General features: G+C 38.4%; 2 protein-coding genes and 1 pseudogene across 3 annotated transcripts; 2 read left to right on the top strand and 1 right to left on the bottom strand.

Annotated features, from left to right (window-relative positions):
- The first annotated feature begins 1,294 nt into the window (after positions 1 to 1,294).
- On the top strand, positions 1,295 to 2,529 carry LOC148193184 (small ribosomal subunit protein uS8my-like). Its single transcript, XM_088098497.1, has 3 exons — positions 1,295 to 1,485; positions 1,840 to 1,986; positions 2,125 to 2,529. Exons 1-3 carry the CDS (start codon positions 1,356 to 1,358, stop codon positions 2,244 to 2,246), a joined length of 399 nt encoding a protein of 132 aa, XP_087954623.1. The 5' UTR covers positions 1,295 to 1,355; the 3' UTR covers positions 2,247 to 2,529.
- A 780-nt stretch (positions 2,530 to 3,309) lies between these two features.
- Positions 3,310 to 5,110, bottom strand: LOC148193183 (putative caffeoyl-CoA O-methyltransferase At4g26220; annotated as a pseudogene). Its single transcript, XR_015782111.1, has 5 exons — positions 4,933 to 5,110; positions 4,776 to 4,855; positions 4,238 to 4,381; positions 4,028 to 4,159; positions 3,310 to 3,826 (listed from the first exon to the last, which is right to left on the bottom strand). The product of XR_015782111.1 is annotated as a putative caffeoyl-CoA O-methyltransferase At4g26220 (transcript).
- A 13,460-nt stretch (positions 5,111 to 18,570) lies between these two features.
- Positions 18,571 to 25,158, top strand: LOC148193182 (uncharacterized). The gene is made up of 6 exons (XM_088099376.1): positions 18,571 to 18,575; positions 19,012 to 19,144; positions 22,058 to 23,252; positions 23,571 to 23,970; positions 24,274 to 24,804; positions 25,044 to 25,158. The coding sequence occupies exons 1-6, from the start codon at positions 18,571 to 18,573 to the stop codon at positions 25,156 to 25,158; spliced, it is 2,379 nt and encodes a 792-aa protein (XP_087955502.1).
- Positions 25,159 to 25,750: the final 592 nt, after the last annotated feature.

The following is a 25,750-nucleotide window of genomic DNA, read 5'->3' as shown; positions in this document are numbered from 1 at the left end:
AAATGAAGTGGAAATGAAGTGAGGTAGGATATCAAGTGGAGAGTTGATTTTGTGATTTCAAAATTAGAATTTGAGTTTGGGTTAGAGAGAACCTAAATAATCGTTTTTTCTCTTACATGCGTTGTTAGAGTTTACCATTCGTCTAAGTATTGCTGTTGACATATTCCTTTCATCCATCGATAAGTGTTTGTTGTCGTTTGAACCTTTGGAAGGAACAAGCATCAAAAGGGATGCGTTTTCACCGTTTCGTTGTCGTTGGACTATTTGGTTATGCCATTTATATAGAATTTCATGTATAATGAACCATTCTCTGTAAAAATCAAAGTGCAAAAACTGCATTGGTAGCAAAGAGAAGATAAGTGGAGAATTCAGGCAAATGTTTTGTACAAGCAGGTCAATTATGAAAATGACATTCATTTTGAAGTGCCTAATTTATTCTTTAACGATTTTTGAACATAAAAGTGATGTCGACAAAATTATTATGCCATTTATATAGAATTTCATGTCTAAGAACCATCTTTTGTAAATATCAAAGTGCAGAAACTGCATTGGTAGCAAAAGCAAAATAAGTGAGAGACACGTCAACTATGAAAAATGACATTCATCTTAAAGTGTCTAATTTATTCCTTAACAATTTTTTAATATAGAAGTGATGTCGAGACAATTATTATGTCATTTATATAGAATTTCATATCCAAGGAACTATCTTTTTGTAAAACTCAAAGTGCAGAAACTACATCGGTAACAAAGACAAGAGTCATTCTAATTTATTCCTTAACCATTTTTGAACATAAAATTGATGTCGAAACAATTATTATGCCATTTATATAGAATTTTATGTTCAAAGAACCATTTTTTGCAAAAATCAAAATGCAGGAAATGGTAGCAAAGACAAAATTCATTTTGAATGTCATTTTCACAGTTGATCTGTCTGTGCAAAATCTTTGCTTGAACTTTTCACTTATTTTGACTTTGTTATCGATACAGTTGGACAGCGGCGAACGCTTATCATTAAGTGGGAGAGACGACTATACAACATACAGACGTTATGACGAACTGTAAAATCCAACAATGATGGACAATAGGCACACTTCTAAGTGGTTGGAAAGGGAGACGATTCTCTAGGGTTCTTGACACCCAAACTCAGATTCTAAAATCACAAAATGAACCCCTCCACTTAAAACCCCATACCACTTCATTTCCACGTCATTATCCTTTTTGGGTGACTGTGGAATTTTAACTATTTACATAGTTTGACGTAAGCGAAATGTCGAATATGCCCTTGCCATAAAGTTCACTATATTTCGAAAACCCTAGTGAGAGAAATAGGAGGTTTGGTTAGAGAATTTAGAGAGATGGGAAGGAGGATCCTGAACGATGCCTTGAGGAGTATGGTGAATGCAGAGAGAAGAGGGAAAGCTATGGTGGAACTCAAGCCAATTTCCACTGTTATGTCTTCATTTCTCCGAATCATGAAAAACCATGGTATCTTTTCTTTCTCCAGCCACTATTTTTATAATTTGTATTCTTTTTTCTAAAACTCGAAACCCCTTTTAACTGCTTCACAATTTCAAATCTGGCAATAATGAAATGGTATGAATTCGCTTTTCAAAAGTGATTTCAGTCTCTGAAATTTATGTCATCAGAGTTTGAATGACTTTCGTTGTTGATTTGGTTACTGTCATCCTTTTCCGTCTGAGTCTGAGCATGACTTCCGTGTGTGAAATATCTTTAAGATTGCAAGGGTCCATGAACCGATATAAAGTTCTTTAAGATTCTAACAGTTACTCTGTACTGTGCCACTGTTAGTGTAGTTAATTTGGCTTAAATTCCTAATAGGTTATATCAAAGACTTTCAAGTCTATGATCCGCATAGAGTGGGGAGGATAACGGTTGAACTACAAGGTAGGATTAACGATTGCAAGGCTCTTACATACCGAAAAGATATGAAGGCAAGGGATCTTGAAGCCTACAGATTGCAGACTTTCCTACTCATCAGTTGGTTTATGTTAATGATTCGTTTTCGTGTCACAGCTTCCGACTGCTTTTTTGTCTGATTGTGGTTGTTATAATTTGTGTTTTAAGAATGATATGTCAATGGAAATCAAAGGAAAAAGATAATTATGCCTTTCTATTGCTGTGTGCAGTGGGGTTATGTTGTGATTACTACTCCTGACGGTGTTTTGGATCATGAAGAAGCCATTAAGAAGAATGTAGGCGGCCAGGTTCTTGGTTACTTTCACTGAAATGATCGTTGCCATGCTATTTTGGCTGTGTATCACGTTCAGTTATGTTTCCAGATAAACATTCAAAGATTTTTTTTTCCTGTATGAATGTTATAAGATAGCAGCTCATGCATGGAGAGTATGATGAATTGCATTCGATGCTTTGTGGAAATTAGTCCTGTTTTGGTTAAATGGTATTTTAAACATGAAGGAATGTTATGATTCCTATTTCTTAATGTACTTCAAGTTCCAAGTCATGTAGTCCAGGGTTAATTCTATCATTCTACGCAGTGGTTTCCTTTTTCTCAAGAATTGTAGTTTTGGATAAGAAGATATTTCATGTAAACGATGACAACGTTTTAATTAATCTCCATCCCTGTTTCTCAGTAGTCATTTATGATATGCTTAACAAATTCAAGCCCAATTATTTTGCTACATTTTTCAGCTCGTCAGTAAACTACGAATGTTGAAATAGACGTGTACAAATGCATTTGCCATCCAATTTAGGGTGAAATAAGAAATACCTCTGCTAGTGAAAATTTCAGCTCCAGATTTCTAAGTATTACCTTGTTCTAATATTTCATGGAAGACAGTGAACATCGGCATCATTCATATTACTAGTTAGATATGAAAATTTCAAAATAGTAAGTTTATTGATATTTTAATTTTAGATGTGTGCAGAAACATTTGTGATATGTGTGGCAGTTCATTTGTAAAGTATGTAAATTTTCAATTGTAACGTTCGATCTTTGCGTAGCAGTTGTAAATTCCTTCTATCCTTGCCCTTACATTGTTACGTATATAATAACATTATTAATTTTTTATCTACGAAAATTAGTGATAGGTTGTTGGTTATGTGTAGCTTTGAACAACTCAATTTAATTTCTGAAGAAAGTCACTCTATAGAGGTTTCAAAATTATATTCGGTAGATGTTTTTAGCTATTTTGTGTATTAGTGTTTCATCTTATAATCTTGAGAAATTCAATGGTTAGTTTTTCTTGTGAGATTGAAGTGTCCTCGATGTTGTTTTTGGACTAATTTAGGTATCCACCTTATTTCTGCGATACCAAACTTGACGTTCCATTGTAGGCCAAGAATCACACATTTTATTTTATTAATAGTAAACAGCAACACTCGGTGATTCACATTACAGTCAAATAACCCCACAGTTTGAGGCAAATCAATTTTAACCATCCACAGGAAAAGCAGAATGAAAAACCAAAAACACAGTACATTAAGTTCACTTGGATCACAGCACGAAACATTCGGAAATGGTGTTTATTGAGCACGAAACATTTGGGAATGGTGTTCATTCAGCACGCCTGCAAATAGTGAAGCCATCACCAATTGAAACAACAGAAATTTCAACACGAGAATCATTTGCAATTGCTTTGTTGAAAGCTACAACAGCCTGCCTGTATTTTCTTTTGGGTATTGGAACATCCTCTTCAGGCCAGGCAACAGTTCCACCCCAGAGGGTATTATCATAGATTATTAACCCACCAATCTTCACCAGTTTAAGAAGCCGCTCGTGGTAATTCCAGTAGTTATCTTTATCAGCATCAACGAAGGCAAAGTCAAAACTATCCTTATTTGAATCCTGTAACAGAAGAAACAGAACCCAAATATCAAACAAAAACTAACTATAAAGTAAAAGGAGTTAGATCCTCTTACGTACAAGGGAGAAAGAAACAAAAGAAAAAACAAAAACTAGGGTCTTAATTTATTATAGACAATTTTCTGTCTCGTAATATGACATTGTTATGTCAGTAACATGACAGCAACACAGAATCATACTCACGTCTTCTAATAGTTTATCAAGAACAGGTAGAGCTGGAGACTGAATGAAGTCGATCTTGTGCTCTACACCAGCCTTTTTAATGAATGGTAGTCCTATCTCATAAGCTTCTCTATCTGGATCCAGGGCTATAATCTACACCACACAGACAATGGAGTTGGTGACATAAAACAGACATATTAAACGTACCAAATAACAAAGAAAAGTGCAAACCTTTCCATCGTCTGGAATGTTAGTGCAGTGAGGAGAAGAGAGTATCCTGTAAAAACTCCCACTTCAATGGTCTTTTTAGCATTCAACAGCTTCAAGAGCAAGGCCATTAGCTGACCCGCATCAGGATCAGCGCCCATAAATCCCCTGCAGAGTGAAAATGGTAACTAAATTTATGAAACAAATCCCTTTATTGTTTACTAGTTGAGCACAGACATTGCTACCGCAAATATTCAGATGAGTGAAAAACTCTAGGTAGATCCTGAGAATGGGGACCACGATCAACACAATAACCACACCACAAATTCATTAAAACGATGTAGAAGCTAAAAGCAAGAAACATAAAAAAGAAGCAGATCTACAAGATGCAATGTAAAAGTAAACAGGTTATAATTCTGACTAAGCCTCGTACCAAAAACTGAAACTTATAGCAGTCTTTCGAGTTTCAACCGAGACATTAACTATGATAAAAGACTTTGTCTTTGTTGATTTTAATAATGTCAACATGTCTTGAGACAGAATTGTGGCAGAGAATAATTACCAAGGGTGTGTTGCGGTGGCATTCCTTAGCTCTTTGAGAGTCTCGGCTTCTCGAGGGTAAACGCTAGTCTCCAGTATATACTGCCACAACATTGTTGAATTGAATAATTTTTGAAAATGAAGCGAAGGAAAAAGTACTGTTTGAACGATAAGCCTACCTTGGTCAACTTCTCACTCTGCAGTATTGCTGGATTAGCGGACATTTCTCTATGCTTTGTTAAGCCTCTGTTTTTCTCTTTGTTTTTTTTTTTTGTGTTGGACTTACAATGCGTCCCCTGTTTCGGCCATTTTAAAAGAAGTGAAGCGGAGGTTGCAGGTCGCAACCACCATTTCAACAAGCAATGAAGGCGGTGTGAATATGTCTTGAATGATTCAACTACCTTTGTCCTTTTATGTGGGTATTTTGAAGTTCTAAATTTTACCAAATTTTTCAATAACTAAACTTTCTTAAAAAGTTAAAATTGCTGTCACCTTCAGGTTTATTTCATGTTTCTTCTCCGAGGGAAGCCAGTACCCGATTAAGGTGCCAATTACGTTACAAAATTTTTGTTTTAGCCGATGACGTCATTAGAGGATGGAAACTACTCTATCAACCTTTTTTTATAACAATGATGTGAGAAGTTGCTCATCCTTATGCATGTCACTGTTATCACCATAACCACCAGAGGTCGTTGTTCTCCTTCCCTTTCGCAATCATTGGATGCCACCGACAGGAACACCATGATAGCAACAGCAACCCACGTTTTCAACACAACTACCAAATTCATTTATTTAACTGTTCCTTTTCGTAGCTTTTATTTATTTTTGTTAGAGTAACTTATCCACTTTTACATTTATTTAACATAGAATTTAAAAGTAAAAATGATCTTAAAAAATATTAAATTTTGCATTTTTTTCAAGAAAAAAAAGATAAAATTAAATTAATAAAAATATTTAGGTGTCTTAAATAATATTTTTCCTTTTATCTAGAGATTCAAGAAGAAAAAGAAAGGTGACGGGAAATAATGATAGAAAAGAAAATATTTAAAAAAAAAGTAATTATATTTTAATAATTTTTTTGACAATAAATTATGTATTATTATTTTATTATTTCGTATATTTTAAATAATCAATCACAACTTATAAAAAAATTATCTAAAAAATTGTTAAAAAAACTTTTTTCTTCAAAAAAATCATTCAAATAAGTTATTATTCCGAAAATAAATCTCTGAAGTCATCTTTTGAAAAAGATTTCCAGAAAAAAAAAATCAGGAATATATTTTCTTTTTTCATAAACAAAATATTCCTAAATACATTTTCTATTTCCGGATTGCATTTTCAAGAAGTTTCAAAGTAGGACAAAAGCGGGAATGTCACTTTCAAATAAGGGTAAAAGTGAAAATTCAATAAATTGAAAAGTGTTTTCTTTTTCCAAAAGATTATCCAAAGATAATTATTTTCTGTACGGTAAATGTGTTTATAGTATTAGTATATAGATTCTTTGACCTTAAAGAAGGATTTTAACTTACAATAAAAAATTAAAATTTCATGAGTAATTGAATTAGTGAAAAATATAAAATATAAAATTTTATTTAAAAAGAACAAATTTAAAAAATTTCATGTTTTTTACTTTATATATTTAGTTTTCATATTTTCTCTTCGGCTTAATTTTAGTTTGGGAGATTAAAATATTATTAAGATGATTACTTTTTAATTAATTCGATCACGTTTTTTTATTAATATCGATAAAATTTATTTTTTATATAAATTGTTATGATTTTTTTTTTGCAAATTAGTTTATTTCTTACTTGATATACCAAGAATTTATTGGCCAAAGCTAGCAAAATTATCTGTTGACATATGTGAATTAATTTTTTTTTACCTAAGCCAGTCATAATTATTGTTTTGGTTAATTTTTATATTGATTTTTTTATTATTATTAACATGAACGTTAGCTTGTTTCAATTTTATTAAATGTTGACTACAAATGTTTTTAGTCATTAAATAGTATTATTTGATATTTAAATATTTTTTTTAATTAAATGGTAATTGAAATACTCGGTTAAATAAGAAAATTTAAATTGAATAAATTTGAATTGATTTATCCAAAAATAATAATTTCAAATAATATTAATTCAAATCGAATGGATTTGGATGTCTAATATATTAAAAACAAATATATCCATACACAAGTTAGAATTTGGTTGGCTATCACGTGTGATTTATATTTATATGTTTCATATGTTTAGTTAAACAAATATTTATAGGTGATATTCAATTGTTTAGAGACATTGAGTTTTCTCAGTATATAATACCGATAATTAGTTCAACATATTGATAGTTATACCTATAATAATTTCTAGGTTTGCATATATGCATTTATACATTTTGTAAGTGTTTTATAAGTTGTTTATCTTTATATTTGATTTTTTTTCTTAATTAGTTGTAACATCCCAAAATATAGTAATACCATAATTCAGAATTAATTACAATTAACAGTGAACAGTAAACAGTCTTAATATTAACAGGAAACCAAGTTTCAAAGCCTAACGGCTGGTGTACAAATAACGTGCGTATTCAAGTGCAGAGAATTTAAAACAGAACAACTTAAGGTTTCAGAGTTACAAATTTCAGATCAGAAATAACGAACACTAATAACGAACGGTTTTACAAAAATGATAACCGAACGTTCCAAAATGATCTAATATCTATACAGTACTAAACTAACAAGCACTCTAAGGCTCGGCTTTAACTTCGACTTCCACCAGATTTGCATCCTCCAAATTTTCTTCTTCCAGCATGACTTCAAGGGATGCATCACCATCTGCTCACATCCACAACGGATGATCATTGCATTTTCACAAGACGGAGATACATGGACAGTAGACAACACAAATGAAATGCAAGGGTAAGCTTATACTGTTTAATTAATACAACACACATACAGTTCGTAATTCGATTCACACACACATCAAGTAAATTGTTCATGTAATTTAACACAGAAAGATATATAAGACAGACCGTCCGGACTGTATGAACCGTGTAGCTACAGGCGTCCTTGCACCCGAGTGATGTAGTAACTGGGATACCCTCAACAGCTGCCACTCGAGGTTAATCCTTCGCCCCTGCTAAGTGAGGGATACGAAAGACCTCCTGCCATTCCCACACATGACTACTCCCTTCTACATGAAGATGAGCATCACGGAATATCAGGATGGACCAAGCCAGCATTAGCTAACCATAGTCATACTTTACCAATTCAATCTTTCAATATATATATATATATGAGACGTTCCTCCCTGGAACGCTCGTCCAAAATCCAACATCATAAATTCAGTTCTCATAGTGTTCACACTTTAACTTATCATATTCCATCATCTTTTACATCATTAGATTCAGGAGTCAAAAATAACGAACGCTCAATCCATTGAAGAAGTAGGACGAACGTCCAAATAAAGTTACTGGATACGCAGGGAAATATACAACAAACGTAATTTTCTACTTGGCCAGTTAGATGAACTGACTCGACTTGAAGTGTACTGGTACTTAGAAAATATTTGTGATAAAAATATGGACCAGATTTAATACACAATGGATTGTCAAGAATACTTAGAATCATATTTGAAGATGGTTACATAATGAAAACTAAGGCCAGAGATTTAACGGACGTACGGAGAATGAATGTCTAATACTTTAGAACGAACGCTATTTTATCAAGTAATTATTCAATTAGTACGAACGCGAGGTAAGAGACCAAGCGAGATTTAGAATGGACGCTCATGATAAGACCGAGCGCATTATTAAGAACGGACGTTCGACATAAGCCCGAACGCTATGAATGACGAATCGCTCGACATAAGGCCGAACAATATAAAGGACGAACGCTCGACATAAGGACGAACGCTATCAAAGACGAACGTTCAACAGAAGGCCGAACGCTATTTAGGACAAACGCTTCGGTATAAGACCGAGCGTTACTTATTCATAAAGTTTTAAATATTTAAATACTGCTGAGCTAGACGAACGCTCAGACATTCTATTTGGGACGCTCGTTCATGAGCAGAATTCCTTCCAAATGAAAGAATCCCAATCTAAGTTATTTTACTGAAATGCCGAACGGTTTAAGACCGTACAGGGACGAACGTCATTTTTCAGTGTGAAAGAATGAAATTTCAGATTTCTCAGACTTAGAAAAATTGTCCAGATTTACAATTTATAACTTTATAACTTTCATTCCAGATTTAATTCACCTTAAACATCATCATCATACAGATTTCAACATTTGAATCATTCCAACTATACAATCACCATAATTCCATTTATACATGATCAGATCAACATGCATTTAATCAAAATCAAAAACAACATACATAATACATACAAGCAGTATTTGTCTATGACAGATTAAACCAACACCAGAAATTATATCAGATATCAGTAACCGTTCATAACAGCTCAAACATCAGGCTTTACATACATGCAACTCAGATCACAAAATCAAGCAGTATGAATTAAACTTATAAGCTTCCCTTACCTGATCTAGCAGTGCACTTCCAAAGGCTTAGAGTTTTCTCTCGTGCTCTCACGACTTTCTATCAGAATTCACTCAACCACTTCAACTTAATCTAACACACCAAAACCGTAAACAGATCAGACTTCTAACTCATGCATGCAACCAGAATTTTGGTTTGCATGAACTAAATGGACGAAAGTGCAAAGACGAGAACTTACCAGTTCAGTTCTCAATTCTGTTCGGATCAGAATGAGGTTCACAGTGCAGGGAAGGTTTCTATGGTGTCTGAAATGAGATCAAAGGTTTGATAGTGAGTTATCTTAGAGAAAAGAAGAAAACGGTTTAGAGAGAGGGTAGAGAATTTGGAAGCAGAAATTCTGAGAAGAAGGTGAAGCATGCAGGAGGAAGAGGGAGAGTTTTTCAGAATTATTTTTCTCTTCTCAATGCAGAATAAACTCCCCAACCTCCACACGCCACTTGTCTCCCACTAACCATTCTCAGAATGCTCCAACCGTGACACATGGCAGGCGCATGCAGTGGAAGTGTGAGTGCATTTTGACGTGGCACGGTGCATTAATGGTGTGATCAGAGAATGGATTAGTGTGTATTAATTTATCAGGTTCTCACATTCCCCCTAACTACAAAAATTTTCGTCCTCGAAAATTCTAAAGCTTACCAGGGAATAGGTGAGGATACAATTTCTTCACAGCCTCTTCCACCTCCCATGTTGAGTCACCCGTCTTGGCATTCCACACCACTTTCACGAGATGAACATCTTTGCCTTTGTAGAGTCTGGTGCGGCTGTCTTCCACACAAACAGGTTGCATCTCCAATGTCCGGTCTGGGCGAATTTGGATGTCTTCTAACTCCAGTACATGTGATGGATCAGATATATACTTCCGGAGTTGTGAAACGTGAAAGACTGGATGAAGGTTGGACAGTTGAGGAGGTAAAGCCAGTTCATACGCCACTGCTCCAATCTTTTTCAGAATCTGATAGGGTCCTACGTACTTTGGTGAAAGCTTCTTTGGACGAAGAACTCTTCCCACACCAGTGATTGGATTCAACCTCAGAAAGACGTGATCTCCAGCAGCGAATTCTAAGGGTCTTCTTCTCCTATCTGCATACGATTTCTGCCTGCTTTGAGAAGTCTTCAAACGTTCTTGAATCAGTTTCACCTTCTCAGTTGTTTGCTGGATTAATTCAGGTCCAGTTACTGCAGTTTCACCTTCTTGGAACCAACACAAAGGAGTTCTACACCTCCTTCCATAAAGAGCTTCAAACGGTGCCATTCCTATGCTTGCTTGAAAGCTGTTATTGTATGTGAATTCAACAAGCGGCAGAACTTCATCCCATACTCCCATATGATCTATAACGCAAGTCCTCAACAAGTCTTCAAGAGTCTGGATGGTTCGCTCAGATTGGCCATCCGTCTGAGGGTGATAAGCAGAACTCATTTGCAGTTTGCTTCCCAATTCTCCTTGCAGTGACTGCCAAAAACGAGATGTGAATCTCGTGTCCCGATCTGATATAATACTCGAAGGAACTCCATGCAGTCTAACAATCTCTCTAATGTACAATTTGGCCAAGTTTGTCATGGACATCTTTAAATTAACAGCCAGGAAATGGGCGCTCTTAGTCAATCTATCCACAATTATCCAAATTGAATCATGGTTTCGGACTGTACGTGGCAGATGAGTCACGAAATCCATGGAGATGCTATCCCACTTCCATTCTGGAATCTCCAATGGCTGTAGCAATCCTCCTGGTCTTTGATGTTCAGCCTTGGCTCTTTGACAGGTTAAACAAGATGACACAAAACGTGCAATGTCACTCTTCATACCAGGCCACCAGAATGACAAACGAAGGTCCTGATACATCTTAGTCATGCCAGGATGCATGCTAAGACGGCTGTGATGTCCCTCCTCCATTATAATTCTCTTCAGCTCACTGTCATTTGGAACACACGTTCTCCCCATATATCTCAGTAGACCATCCGTTCCAGCATTGAACCCCTTAGCCTGATCTGTACCAAGCACGCTCAGGATTTTCACCAATTCTTCATCCTCACGTTGCTTCATCCAAATTCTGTCAAATACATCACTGGAAATTCTAAGATTACAGCACGTTATTGCGTTCGTTCCTAAATCAAATTGTAATCTTAAATCTCTAAAACTCTCCACCAAATTCAGCTCCTTCACCATCATTGCAGAAATTCTTACGGCCTTCCTACTCAAGGCATCAGCCACCACATTAGCTTTTCCAGGTGATACAACAGTTCAAATTCATAATCCTTCAAGAATTCAAGCCACCTCCTTTGCCTCATATTTAATTCCTTTTGATCAAAGAGGTACTTGAGACTCTTGTGATCACTAAACACTTGAAACGTTGCACCATACAGATAATGCCTCCAGATTTTTAATGCAAACACAACCGCTGCTAGTTCCAGGTCATGAGTGGGATAATTCTTCTCATGAATTTTCAGCTGTCTGGAAGCATAAGCCACTGCCCTCTTTTCCTGCATCAGTACACAGCCCAAACCTTGATATGATGCGTCACAGTACACTTCAAAAGGTTTAGCCGTATCTGGAATGACCAACACAGGAGCGCTTGTCAATTTCCTCTTCAATTCCTGGAAGCTCTCCTCACATTCATCTGTCCAAGCAAACGGCTGGTCCTTCCTGGTGAGGTAAGTCAGAGGGGCTACTATCTTAGAAAATCCCTCAATGAACCGCCTATAGTAGCCCGCAAGTCCCACAAAGCTTCTAACTTCCGTGACAGAACGTGGACTCTCCCAATCTAGCACTGCCTTCACCTTGGCTGGATCCACTGCAATACCACCAGCAGAAACAACGTGCCCCAAAAATTGGATCTCTTTCATCCAGAATTCACACTTTGAACGCTTGGCATACAGCTCTTTCTCCCTCAATACGCTCAAGACAATCCTCAAATGGTCTTCATGTTCTTCAAAGTTCTTGGAATATATGAGGATGTCATCAATAAACACCACAACAAACTTATCAAGGTACGGCCTGAAGATTCTGTTCATATAGTCCATGAAGATTGCAGGTGCGTTTGTCACTCCAAAGGGCATCACCACATACTCATAATGGCCATAACGAGACCGAAATGCAGTCTTCTGAATGTCCTCTTCTTTCACTCTAATTTGATGATAGCCCGAACGTAAATCAATTTTAGAAAATACACACGCACCATGCAACTGGTCCAGCAGGTCATCAATCCTTGGAAGAGGATACTTGTTCTTGATGGTCAGCTTATTAAGTTGTCTATAATCAATGCATAGCCGTGAGCTGCCATCCTTCTTCTTGACCAACAATACAGGCGCTCCCCATGGTGAAGCACTTGGCCTGATGAACTTCTTATCCATTAACTCTTCAATTTGCTTCTTAAGCTCCACCAACTCAGCTGGTGCCATTCTGTAAGGTTGAACCGAGATGGGTGCAGCAGTGGTCACCAAATCAATTGTGAATTCTACCTCACGGATGGGAGGTAGACCAGGTACTTCATCCGGAAAAACATCTGGAAATTCATCCACTACTGTTCGTCCTCCACTGTTATCAACATTGGATGAACGTTCCATCTCACTGCCTTCATACGTCATGATAAGGAAACAGCTTGCTCCCTCCATGATGTCCTCCTTAAACTGCCCAACAGTGATTGACAGTTCTTCCTCTTCTTCACTTGGAAAAACTAACTCCTTCTTCCCACAATCTATAATAATATGATTGGTAGCCAACCAATCCATTCCTAGAATTATTTCCAAGTCCTTCAAAGGTAAACAGATTAAGTTCACCTTATAACTATGCCCCTCAACCACAATAGGACATCTAATGCATACGGTAGATGTCCTAATCTCTCCAGCCGCTGGTGTTGATACCACCAAGTCAAACTGCATATCCCTCTCCACTATTCCCAGCTTTTCAACACACGCCTTCGAGATGAAGGAGTGCGTCGCCCCAGAATCAAACAGTACATGACAAGGCATTCCAAACAGCAAGCATTCACCAGTTATAAGATTACCTGCGCTTGCTGCCTCCGCTCCAGTGATAGCGTACACACGACCTACTGCTTGTGCTCGTCCCCCCCTGGGCTGATTTCTTCCAGCGTTTGGTGGTCTCATCACTGCTCTTCCACTCATGTTACACTCGTTCCCCAAGTGCCCATTTCGTCCACATCGGTTGCAGTATTTTCCTCCCACTAGTTGAGGGCAGGACGAACGATAATGCGGCCCCCACATTGAAAGCAAGTTACACTTCCTTGTCCAGTTTGGCCGACAGGAATCAATGCTTGAGAACCACTCTTATTGGCTGATTGATTCGAACGAGAGTAAGGTAGTCTCCTTTGAACAGAACCTCCCCTGGACACAATTGGTCCCCTACTAACTTGTTGTTGCTTCTTGTGTCGTTCCGCCTCTGCCAAGTTCTTCTCCAACACCTTGGCCCTCTCAACCATAGCAGGGAACGTTCTGATACACAAACTGGAAATTACAACCTTTAGATCACTGCGTAGACCGTTCTCAAATTTTCTGCACTGCCACTCCTCACTGGCGGCCATCGTATTGAAACGAATCAAGTGTTTGAACTTGTTCGTATATTCAGAAACTGACATTCCCCCCTGAACCAGCTGTAAAAATTCAACCTCCTTTGCAAAACGGACACTGTCAGGAAAGTACTCTTCATAGAATTTGTTTCTGAACACTTCCCAGGTAATCTGCTGGTGAGTGTCCGTTAAAATGGCTCTAGCACTAGCCCACCAGTGGCTTGCTTCTACCGTCAACAAGTACTCAGTGTACGCTAAACGGTTCTCATCCGGACACCTCTTAGCATTGAAGATCCTCTCCATATCCCTTAACCACTGGTCTGCCTCATTAGGAAGGCATTTCCCACTGAATTTAGCTGGATGATGTTGGAGGAAACTCTCCAAACTCCACTCAGCTGCAGGCTGGGCAGCATTAGAAGAAGATGCTCCAGGCGCACCTCTAGTTGCAGCCAAAATCTCCATCAACTGCCTTTGCGTGTTTTCAGAGTTAACACGCGAGGCCTCTAAACCTTGCATAGCAGCTTGGTTTTGCTGCATCAGAGTGGCGTTCTGCTCCAGCAACGTTGTGTTTTGTTGATGTAGCCTCTCAACCACAGTTTCCAACAACCTAGTGTTGCTGGACGTATCGGACTCACTCGGTTGGGGAGGAGGAGGAAGTCTAGGTGCCATTTGTTCTCTGGATGCAGAGAAAAACAAACGAGCGTTAGTTATGTCCAAGAGTTAAAACAATAATAACTCATTAAACATGAAATAAGCACACAGCAAAAACACAGTGCACTCATAACCCTACAGTGTCCTTTAATAGAACAAAACTGCTCTGATACCACTAATGTAACATCCCAAAATATAGTAATACCATAATTCAGAATTAATTACAATTAACAGTGAACAGTAAACAGTCTTAATATTAACAGGAAACCAAGTTTCAAAGCCTAACGGCTGGTGTACAAATAACGTGCGTATTCAAGTGCAGAGAATTTAAAACAGAACAACTTAAGGTTTCAGAGTTACAAATTTCAGATCAGAAATAACGAACACTAATAACGAACGATTTTACAAAAATGATAACCGAACGTTCCAAAATGATCTAATATCTATACAGTACTAAACTAACAAGCACTCTAAGGCTCGGCTTTAACTTCGACTTCCACCAGATTTGCATCCTCCAAATTTTCTTCTTCCAGCATGACTTCAAGGGATGCATCACCATCTGCTCACATCCACAACGGATGATCATTGCATTTTGACAAGACGGAGATACATGGACAGTAGACAACACAAATGAAATGCAAGGGTAAGCTTATACTGTTTAATTAATACAACACACATACAGTTCGTAATTCGATTCACACACACATCAAGTAAATTGTTCATGTAATTTAACACAGAAAGATATATAAGACAGACCGTCCGGACTGTATGAACCGTGTAGCTACAGGCGTCCTTGCACCCGAGTGATGTAGTAACTGGGATACCCTCAACAGCTGCCACTCGAGGTTAATCCTTCGCCCCTGCTAAGTGAGGGATACGAAAGACCTCCTGCCATTCCCACACATGACTACTCCCTTCTACATGAAGATGAGCATCACGGAATATCAGGATGGACCAAGCCAGCATTAGCTAACCATAGTCATACTTTACCAATTCAATCTTTCAATATATATATATATATGAGACGTTCCTCCCTGGAACGCTCGTCCAAAATCCAACATCATAAATTCAGTTCTCATAGTGTTCACACTTTAACTTATCATATTCCATCATCTTTTACATCATTAGATTCAGGAGTCAAAAATAACGAACGCTCAATCCATTGAAGAAGTAGGACGAACGTCCAAATAAAGTTACTGGATACGCAGGGAAATATACAACAAACGTAATTTTCTACTTGGCCAGTTAGATGAACTGACTCGACTTGAAGTGTACTGGTACTTAGAAAATATTTGTGATAAAAATATGGACCAGATTTAATACACAATGGATTGTCAAGAATACTTAGAATCATATTTGAAGATGGTTACATAATGAAAACTAAGGCCAGAGATTTAACGGACGTACGGAGAATGAATGTCTAATACTTTAGAACGAACGCTATTTTATCAAGTAATTATTCAATTAGTACGAACGCGAGGTAAGAGACCAAGCGAGATTTAGAATGGACGCTCATGATAAGACCGAGCGCATTATTAAGAACGGACGTTCGACATAAGGCCGAACGCTATGAATGACGAATCGCTCGACATAAGGCCGAACAATATAAAGGACGAACGCTCGACATAAGGACGAACGCTATCAAAGACGAACGTTCAACAGAAGGCCGAACGCTATTTAGGACAAACGCTTCGGTATAAGACCGAGCGTTACTTATTCATAAAGTTTTAAATATTTAAATACTGCTGAGCTAGACGAACGCTCAGACATTCTATTTGGGACGCTCGTTCATGAGCAGAATTCCTTCCAAATGAAAGAATCCCAATCTAAGTTATTTTACTGAAATGCCGAACGGTTTAAGACCGTACAGGGACGAACGTCATTTTTCAGTGTGAAAGAATGAAATTTCAGATTTCTCAGACTTAGAAAAATTGTCCAGATTTACAATTTATAACTTTATAACTTTCATTCCAGATTTAATTCACCTTAAACATCATCATCATACAGATTTCAACATTTGAATCATTCCAACTATACAATCACCATAATTCCATTTATACATGATCAGATCAACATGCATTTAATCAAAATCAAAAACAACATACATAATACATACAAGCAGTATTTGTCTATGACAGATTAAACCAACACCAGAAATTATATCAGATATCAGTAACCGTTCATAACAGCTCAAACATCAGGCTTTACATACATGCAACTCAGATCACAAAATCAAGCAGTATGAATTAAACTTATAAGCTTCCCTTACCTGATCTAGCAGTGCACTTCCAAAGGCTTAGAGTTTTCTCTCGTGCTCTCACGACTTTCTATCAGAATTCACTCAACCACTTCAACTTAATCTAACACACCAAAACCGTAAACAGATCAGACTTCTAACTCATGCATGCAACCAGAATTTTGGTTTGCATGAACTAAATGGACGAAAGTGCAAAGACGAGAACTTACCAGTTCAGTTCTCAATTCTGTTCGGATCAGAATGAGGTTCACAGTGCAGGGAAGGTTTCTATGGTGTCTGAAATGAGATCAAAGGTTTGATAGTGAGTTATCTTAGAGAAAAGAAGAAAACGGTTTAGAGAGAGGGTAGAGAATTTGGAAGCAGAAATTCTGAGAAGAAGGTGAAGCATGCAGGAGGAAGAGGGAGAGTTTTTCAGAATTATTTTTCTCTTCTCAATGCAGAATAAACTCCCCAACCTCCACACGCCACTTGTCTCCCACTAACCATTCTCAGAATGCTCCAACCGTGACACATGGCAGGCGCATGCAGTGGAAGTGTGAGTGCATTTTGACGTGGCACGGTGCATTAATGGTGTGATCAGAGAATGGATTAGTGTGTATTAATTTATCAGGTTCTCACAATTAGTAATTTAGGTTTGGTTTATTTTGGTCTCTTTATTATTTTTAGATTTAATTTGTCTTTCAATTTTTTGTAAGAAGGTTTAATTTGATAATTTTCATTAATGTCGTATTCATACATGTTATGTCAATTTATAAATTTGTAATTTTTTTAATTTGAAAAAAAAAACATAAAGTACTACATGTTTAGTTATGGTTGTGTGAAAATAACATTAACATATCACACTATCATTATCTAATAGGTGACATTCTATATTTTTTTAATTAAAAATAAATAAATAATTAAAAAAATTACGAACAAAAATGATTAAATTAATTTTTTTAAATAGAAAATTAAATTGAATCTTAAAATAATAAAACTAAAATAAACCAAACCAATAAATTAGCTAAATCACTAATTAATTGTTTTTTGATATTTATATATTTAGTATTTGTATAACAAGTACTTGAAAGTTGTACATCACTTTGTCTAGCATTTTTTAACATTTCCAAGAAAGGAAAGTGAATGAAATTTACCTTTTTAAGAAAAAAAAAACTCACTTTTCTATGTGCATAAGTATTACAAATAACATAAATACCTCGTTTGTCATAAATCTCATCATTACGTTTTGAAAATTAATCATTATAAAAAGTGTGGCTCGTGTTCATTTTTTATCCCACATAGAAAAGTTTATACTTTGTCTATTCTCTAACAACGTAATTCTTTTGGAAAATGTTTTTTTAATAATTTTTTTATAAGATTTTTTTAGGATGATAATTTAGGATTGGTTCATTTCAAATATATCAATAAAAAAATAATACATATTTTATTATCAAAAAATTATTAATATGATGCAATTTCTTTTATAATAATTCAGATAAAGAGATGGAATAATTAAAGTTTATGCTTGATACAAATTGTGAGTGAGATTGAATTGAGAAGTGTGTTAATTATTGGTTTAGACAGCAGTGTTGAGACGAGAATCAAGCAATACGCCTGCAGAAAATGACTCCATCACCGATTGAAACAAAAGCAATTTGAACACGACAATCCTTTGAAATTGCTTCGTTGAAAGCAAGCGATAACAGTCTCCACTCTTGTTTATCTTTCGAAACTGCCTTTTCAGGCAAGGCAACAGTTCCTCCCCACAGTGCGTTATCATATGCAACTATTCCACCAATCTTCACCAATCTCATAACTCTCTCGTGGTAATTCCAGTAATTGTTCTTGTCAGCATCAATGAGGTAATAAACAAAGTCTTTTTTTGTGTGACTCAAGCAACAACACTAACAATACAATATTCATAATTGAGTGTTGTAGCTCTCTTCGACTGTCATAAGGTATAATGCTACTTCAATCTAATGCTCACAATTGTCAAACCAAGCTTTATATGCAATTAAATAAGAATAACTTCTTACAGCAGTTGGTTTACATATAAGGTCTTATTCTCTGATTATTTTACAATAACCCCTCTAAGTTTCCTACCATTATATATTTACGCAAAGGTCCATTAAAACAGTGAAATAAAATTTACTTGGTACAAACAAACAGCAACAGTGTCGTAGAAGCTATGTTTACGCATTTCAAGTCGAAAAAATGGTAGAAAACTTATGATGTTTGTGCAGTGTTTGATTATAGAAGAAGATTATGGTGATTTGAGTTTGATTTGTGATGATGCAGCAAAACCGCATTGAAGCTTGCGGTTTCACGGTTGAATCTTTTGAAGAACAAGAGCGAATTGCATGTGTGGAATCTCCGGAAAGAATTGGCTGACTTTCTTCGCTCTGGCCACAACCATGCTGCCAGAGTCAAGGTAATTAATCACTATCATCTTCTCTGTTTATTTTTAATTTCAATTTCAGTTTCTAAATTTTCATGTCAAAAACTTTTAATTTTATAAATAAATGTTAAATAATTTATTATATGATGACAGAGATGAAATCAGTACAAAGATTATGACCAATATAAATTTACATGAAAGTTAAGAAATTAAAAGGATAATTAATAATATTCATTTTTAATATATGTTTTTTTAGAAATGCAATTTTGTATTTTCTCATCTTTGTTTTAATTAATCCGGTTACTAATGTTAAAATGTTCGGACATTTGAATTTTAGTATTCATTCATATGTATTATGATTATTTTTGTGAGATCCCAGTAAATTAGAGACGTAATTAGGTGTCAAATCAGTATTTATTATGCTGCTGATTCACCTAGTTGCTTCCATAAATGAGCCGCGCCACACGTCCAGTGCATTAATTGCGTACTGAACGCTGCATGCATGAGCGCCACTTGTCACGAGGGAAGTTTCCAATTCAGAGTTTTGTATGCAGGTGTCAGTGTGGGAGACGTTCGTTCAAACGAACGTGAGTTAAGCAAAAAGAGTTTTCGAAAAACCCTCCACTCACCTGTATCACTCATCTTCTTCCTCTGAACCCGACCTTCCATTTTCTCTGATCTCTCTCTAGAACCAGTGATCTTCTCTCTTCTATAACTCATCTTTTTCTTCTCCGATTCACTTTCCAGAACCGTAAGAAAGTTCGTCCAGCTGTGATCTTTCATTTGGACCGAACAGAACTTGGATCGGAACTGGTAAGTTTCTCCTGTCTAAAGCTTCGTCTTTTCTGGTCTCATGCGAACCCTAGTTTTGGTTGCATGCATGGGTTCTAGGTCTGAATGTTTGTTGATTTTTTTTGTGTCTTAGTTTTACGTGAGAACTGTTGAACGAAACCTGGGTGTAAGACGTGGTTAGAGGAAAACCTAGAATATTACTTTTGGAAGTACACTGCTATCCAGGTAAGGGAAGCTTACATATATTTAAATTTATACGTGTATGATTGTATGAAAGCATGATGTGGGTTGTTGGTATGAAATTTCTGTATACGCGTTTTCTGATCTGCATGAACGAGTCCTGTTGTGCTGTTATGAATGTTTACTGATATGATTTTTGGGTTGTTGAACTGCATGCTGATTGAAACGTATGAGTGATGGATGAATACTATAATGCATGAATTATTAAGATGTTGATTATTGAGTATGAATTAATCTGGAAGTGAAAGTATAAAGTTCATCAATTTGAGATTCATTTGAAGTATAAAGTATAAGTTAAATTGTTGTAATCTGGAAAATTCCTAAGGTTGAGAAATCTGAAATTTTATTCTTTCCACTGATAAATGACGCTCGTCCCTGAACGGTCTTAAACCGTTCGGTCTTCATTAAAATAACTCAGTTTGGAATTCTTTCATTTGGAAAGAATTCTGCTCGCGAATGAGCGTCCCCAATGGAATATCTGAGCGTTCGTCTAGCTCAGCAGTATTTATATATTTAAAACTTTATGAAATAGTAACGCTCGGTCTTATACCGAAGCGTTCGTCTTCAATAGCGTTCGACCTCATGTCGAGCGTTCGTCTTTAAATAGCGTTCGGCCTCATGTCAAGCGTTCGTCTTCAATAGCGTTCGACCTCATGTCGAGCGTTCGTCTTCAATAGCGTTTGACCTCATGTCGAGCGTTCGTCTTTAAATAGCGTTCGGTCTCATGTCGAGCGTTCGTCTTTAATAGCGTTCGGCCTCATGTCGAGCGTTCGTCTCCAATAGCGTTCGACCTCATGTCGATCGTTTGTTTTTAATAGTGTTCGTCCTGATCTCAATTAGCGTTCGTCCATACAGTTAATTAACGTTCGTTTTTTTGAGAAGTGTATCTAAGCATGAAAATGTGATGTTGAGAGAATTATAAAATGAACGAGCCATATATGAGGTGAATTTATGAGTTTGAGATTTGAACGAGCGTTCCAAGGAGGAACGACTCTTGGTTGGAAATTGAGATTTGTAAAGTATGACTGTGGATAAGTTAAGACTCGCTGTCCATCCTGATGTTCCGTGATACGCCTCTTCAAGTAGAAGGGGGTACTCATGTGTGGGAACGGCAGGAGGTCCTTAGTCCATAAGTTAACATGGGCGACGTAAGAACGGGCTTACCTCGAGTGGCAGCTGTTTGGTGTTACCCAGTTACTACATCACTCGGGTGCAAGGACGCTTGTAACTACACAGATTCATACAGTCCGGACGGTCTGTCTAGCATTAGTATATTTATGCTTTGATTGATGTTATATGTATATGTGCTGATTGCGTGATGGTTTGAATATAAATGTTGAAGTATGAATTTAAATTACGTAAGCTTACCCTTGTGTTTTCCTTGTGTTGTCTTATGGTCTTTGTACGTTCGTCTTGTCTTGCAATGATCATCCGTTGTGGATGTGAGCAGATGGTGGTGCATCTCTTGAAGAAATGCTAGAAGAAGAAAATTTGGAAGATGCAAATCTGGTCGAAGTTGAAGTAAAGGCCGAGCCTTAGAGCGCTCGTAGATGTTAGGCTGTTAATGTTAGATCGTTTTGGACGTTCGGTTAATCCTTTTGTAAAACCGTTCGTTCCGCTTTATTCCTGTTACTCTGATACGCTCGTTATTTTGTAATGAAGCCGTTCGGTTTTGAACCACTGAATGCTGTTAATATTAAAGACTGTTTATTTTACTGTTAATTGTAATTAATCCTGATTTATGGTAATTACTGTATTTTGGGATGTTACATTAGTGGTATCAGAGCAGTTTTGTTCTCTTAAGGACGCTGTAGGTTATGAGTGCATTACGTTTTTACTGTGTGCTTATCGTGTGTTTAATAAGTTAATGTTTTAACTGTTAGACACTTCTAACGTTCGTTTTCTCTGGTACAGAAAACGATGGCCCCTAGACTCCCTCCTCCACCCCAACCTAACGAACCTGATGCGTCCAACCACGCTAGGTTGTTGGAGACAGTGATAGACCGCTTACAACAGCAGAATACGACCCTAATGGAACAAAACGCCACCCTGATGCAGCAAAACCAAGCTGCCATGCAAAGTCTGGAAGCTTCCCGTGCTAGCTCGGAAACAACCCAGCGACAGCTGATGGAGATTTTAGCATCAACCAGGCACACTGCGGGAGCGTCTTCTTCCAACGCTGCCCCGCCTACTGCTGAGTGGACCCTGGAGAGTTTCCTCCAACACCACCCGGCTAAATTCGGTGGAAAATGCCTTCCTGATGAGGCAGACCAGTGGCTGAGAGATATGGAGCGTATTTACAATGCTAAGAGGTGTCCGGATGAGAGCCGCTTGGCTTTTACAGAGTATTTGTTGACTGGGGAAGCAAGTCACTGGTGGACGAGTATGAAGGCCATCTTAACGGACGCTCAGAATCCAATAACCTGGGCGGTTTTCAGAGGCAAGTTTTATGAGGAGTACTTCCCGGACAGCGTACGTTACGCTAAGGAAGTTGAGTTCCTTCAACTGGCACAAGGAACCAAGTCTGTGTCGGAGTATACCAACACCTTTAAACACCTCCTGAGGTTCAATACGATGGCTACTAACGAGGAGTGGCAGTGCAGGAAGTTTGAGAATGGGTTGAGAAGTGATCTGAAAGTGTTGATCTCAACTTTGTGTATTCGGTCTTTTCCTGCTATGGTCGAGCGAGCCAAGGTTTTGGAGAAGAACATGGCAGAGGCGGAACGGTTGAAGAGGCAGCAACCAGTGAGTAGGGGACCGATGGTGTCCAGGGGAGGTGCTGTTCAGAGGAGACCTCCTTACGCTCGTCCAAATCAGTCTTCTCAGACGAGCGGATCTCAAGCAGTAGTTCCTATCGGACAGTCTGGGCAGGGAGGTGTTGTTTGTTTTCGGTGTGGAGGGCCACATTATAGGTCTTCATGCCCTCAGTTGGTGGGAGTAAAGCAATGCACTCGTTGCGGAAGAAACGGGCACTTGGATCACGAGTGTAATATGAGTGGGCGTGCGGTGATGAGGCCACCCAATGCTGGAAGAAATCAGCCAAGAGGAGGACGAGCCCAAGCTAGTGGGCGAGTGTATGCCATAACTAGCGCCGAAGCAGCGAGTTCAGGTAACCTTATTGTTGGTGAATGCATGCTGTTTGGTAGACCCTGCTGTGTTTTGTATGATTCGGGGGCAACGCACTCCTTCATCTCGAAGGCGTGTGTTGAAAAGCTGGGATTAGAAGTGAGCGAGATGCAGTTTGATCTGGTGGTGTCGACCCCAGCAGCTGGTGAGGTTAGGACGTCCACTATGTGCGTCAAGTGTCCTATAGAAGTGGATGGACGAAGGTTTAAAGTTAGCCTCATCTGCCTACCTCTTCAAGGTTTGGAGGTGATCTTAGGAATGGATTGGTTGGCTGCCAATCGCATTCTTATTGATTGTGGAGCGAAGGAGTTGATCTTCCCTGGTGAAGAAGAAGAAGTTCTTTCAGTGACGCTCGGTCAGCTGAAAGGAGACATTATGGAAGGCGCCAGCTGTTTCCTGATTATGACTCACGAGGATCAGGAATCCAGAGGAATGGTAGAAGAACGATCGTCAACTATAAACGGTAATGGACGATCGGTTGTGGACGAGTTTGCGGACGTTTTTCCTGAAGAGATCCCTGGACTGCCCCCTCAGCGTGAAGTGGAGTTCACAATTGATTTGGTGACTACAGCGGCTCCCATCTCGGTTCAGCCATATAGGATGTCGCCTGCGGAGTTATCTGAACTAAAGAAGCAGATTGAGGAGTTGATAGAGAAGAAATTCATTAGGCCGAGCGTATCACCTTGGGGAGCGCCCGTGCTGTTAGTGAGGAAGAAGGATGGCAGCTCTCGGTTGTGTATTGACTACAGGCAATTAAACAAGCTGACCATCAAGAACAAGTACCCTTTGCCGAGGATAGACGACTTGCTAGATCAACTACATGGGGCTGCAGTATTCTCGAAGATTGATTTGAGATCCGGATATCATCAAATTAGGGTTAAAGAAGATGACATCCAGAAGACAGCATTCAGGTCGCGTTATGGGCATTATGAATATGTGGTGATGCCTTTTGGAGTAACGAACGCTCCAGCCGTGTTCATGGAGTACATGAACCGCATATTCAGGCCCTATTTGGATAAGTTTGTGGTTGTCTTCATAGATGATATCCTCATCTATTCCAAGACTGAAGAAGAGCATGAAGAGCACCTTAGACTCGTACTTGGAGTGTTGCGGGAGAAAGAATTATATGCCAAGTTGTCTAAGTGTGAATTCTGGATGAAGGAGATCCAGTTTTTGGGTCATGTGGTGTCGGCTGGAGGCATCTCGGTGGATCCAGCGAAAGTGCGAGCGGTATTGGATTGGGAGAGTCCGCGTTCGGTCACGGAGGTACGTAGTTTTGTTGGACTGGCGGGCTACTACAGACGTTTCATTGAAGGTTTTGCTAAGATAGTAGCGCCGCTAACTCAATTGACCCGTAAAGATCAGCCGTTCGCTTGGACTGATCGTTGTGAGGCCAGTTTTCAAGAACTGAAGGTCAAGCTGACGAGCGCCCCAGTGCTGGTTATTCCGGATACGTCTAAATCATTTGAAGTATATTGCGACGCTTCTCATCAGGGTCTGGGTTGTGTTTTAATGCAAGAGAGGCGAGCGGTAGCGTATGCGTCTCGGCAGTTGAGGATTCACGAGAGGAATTATCCAACGCACGACCTGGAGTTGGCAGCGGTCGTTTTTGCACTGAAGATCTGGAGGCATTTCTTGTATGGATCCACGTTCCAAGTTTTCAGTGATCACAAGAGTCTCAAGTACCTCTTTGATCAGAAGGAGTTGAATATGAGGCAGAGGAGGTGGCTTGAGTTCTTGAAGGATTATGATTTCGAGCTGCTCTACCATCCAGGAAAAGCGAACGTGGTAGCGGACGCTCTGAGCAGAAAAGTGGTACATATGTCGTCTCTGATGGTGCGCGAACTGAGCTTGGTAGAGAGTTTCAGAGATCTAAGGTTACAGTTTGAGTTAGAACCGAACAGCATCAAGTGCTGTAACCTTAGAATATCCAGCAATGTGTTCGACCAAATCAGAATGAAGCAGCGTGAGGATGAAGAACTGGTGAAGATATTAAACGCACTTGTTTCAAATAAAGATAAGGACTTCAACACAGGAACGGACGGCATGCTGCGTTACAAGGGTAGGACGTGCGTTCCTAACGATGGCGAGCTGAAGCGGATTATTTTGGAGGAAGCTCATCACAGTCGTCTTAGCATGCACCCTGGCATGACCAAGATGTATCAAGACCTACGAAAATCGTTTTGGTGGCCTGGAATGAAGGGTGATGTCGCTCGTTTTGTGGCATCATGTCTAACCTGTCAACGAGCGAAGGCAGAATATCAAAGACCTGGCGGATTGCTTCAACAGTTGGAGATTCCCGAATGGAAGTGGGATAGCATATCCATGGATTTCGTGACTCATCTACCACGCACGGTCAGAAATCATGATTCAATCTGGGTGATCGTGGATAGGCTAACAAAGAGCGCCCACTTCCTAGCTGTCAACTTAAAGATGTCGTTAGCCAACTTAGCTAAGTTGTATATCCAGGAGATCGTTCGT

This window comes from Vigna umbellata, chromosome 9 (genome assembly GCF_029865625.1).
Source record: "Vigna umbellata cultivar VRB3 chromosome 9, Vumbellata_1.0, whole genome shotgun sequence".
Classification (NCBI taxonomy): Eukaryota; Viridiplantae; Streptophyta; class Magnoliopsida; order Fabales; family Fabaceae; genus Vigna; species Vigna umbellata.
This window is presented reverse-complemented; position numbering and strand designations above follow the sequence as displayed.

Coding starts and splice junctions, on each gene's coding strand:
- LOC148193184 (XM_088098497.1), top strand. CDS start 1,356: ATGGGAAGGAGGATCCTGAACGATGCCTTGAGGAGTATGGTGAATGCA. Junction 1,486..1,839: donor CCGAATCATGAAAAACCATG/GTATCTTTTCTT, acceptor AATTCCTAATAG/GTTATATCAAAGACTTTCAA. Junction 1,987..2,124: donor AGCCTACAGATTGCAGACTT/TCCTACTCATCA, acceptor AAAAGATAATTA/TGCCTTTCTATTGCTGTGTG.
- LOC148193182 (XM_088099376.1), top strand. Junction 19,145..22,057: donor ACCATGCTGCCAGAGTCAAG/GTAATTAATCAC, acceptor TCTCTGGTACAG/AAAACGATGGCCCCTAGACT. Junction 24,805..25,043: donor CAAGAGAGGCGAGCGGTAGC/GTATGCGTCTCG, acceptor TCTACCATCCAG/GAAAAGCGAACGTGGTAGCG.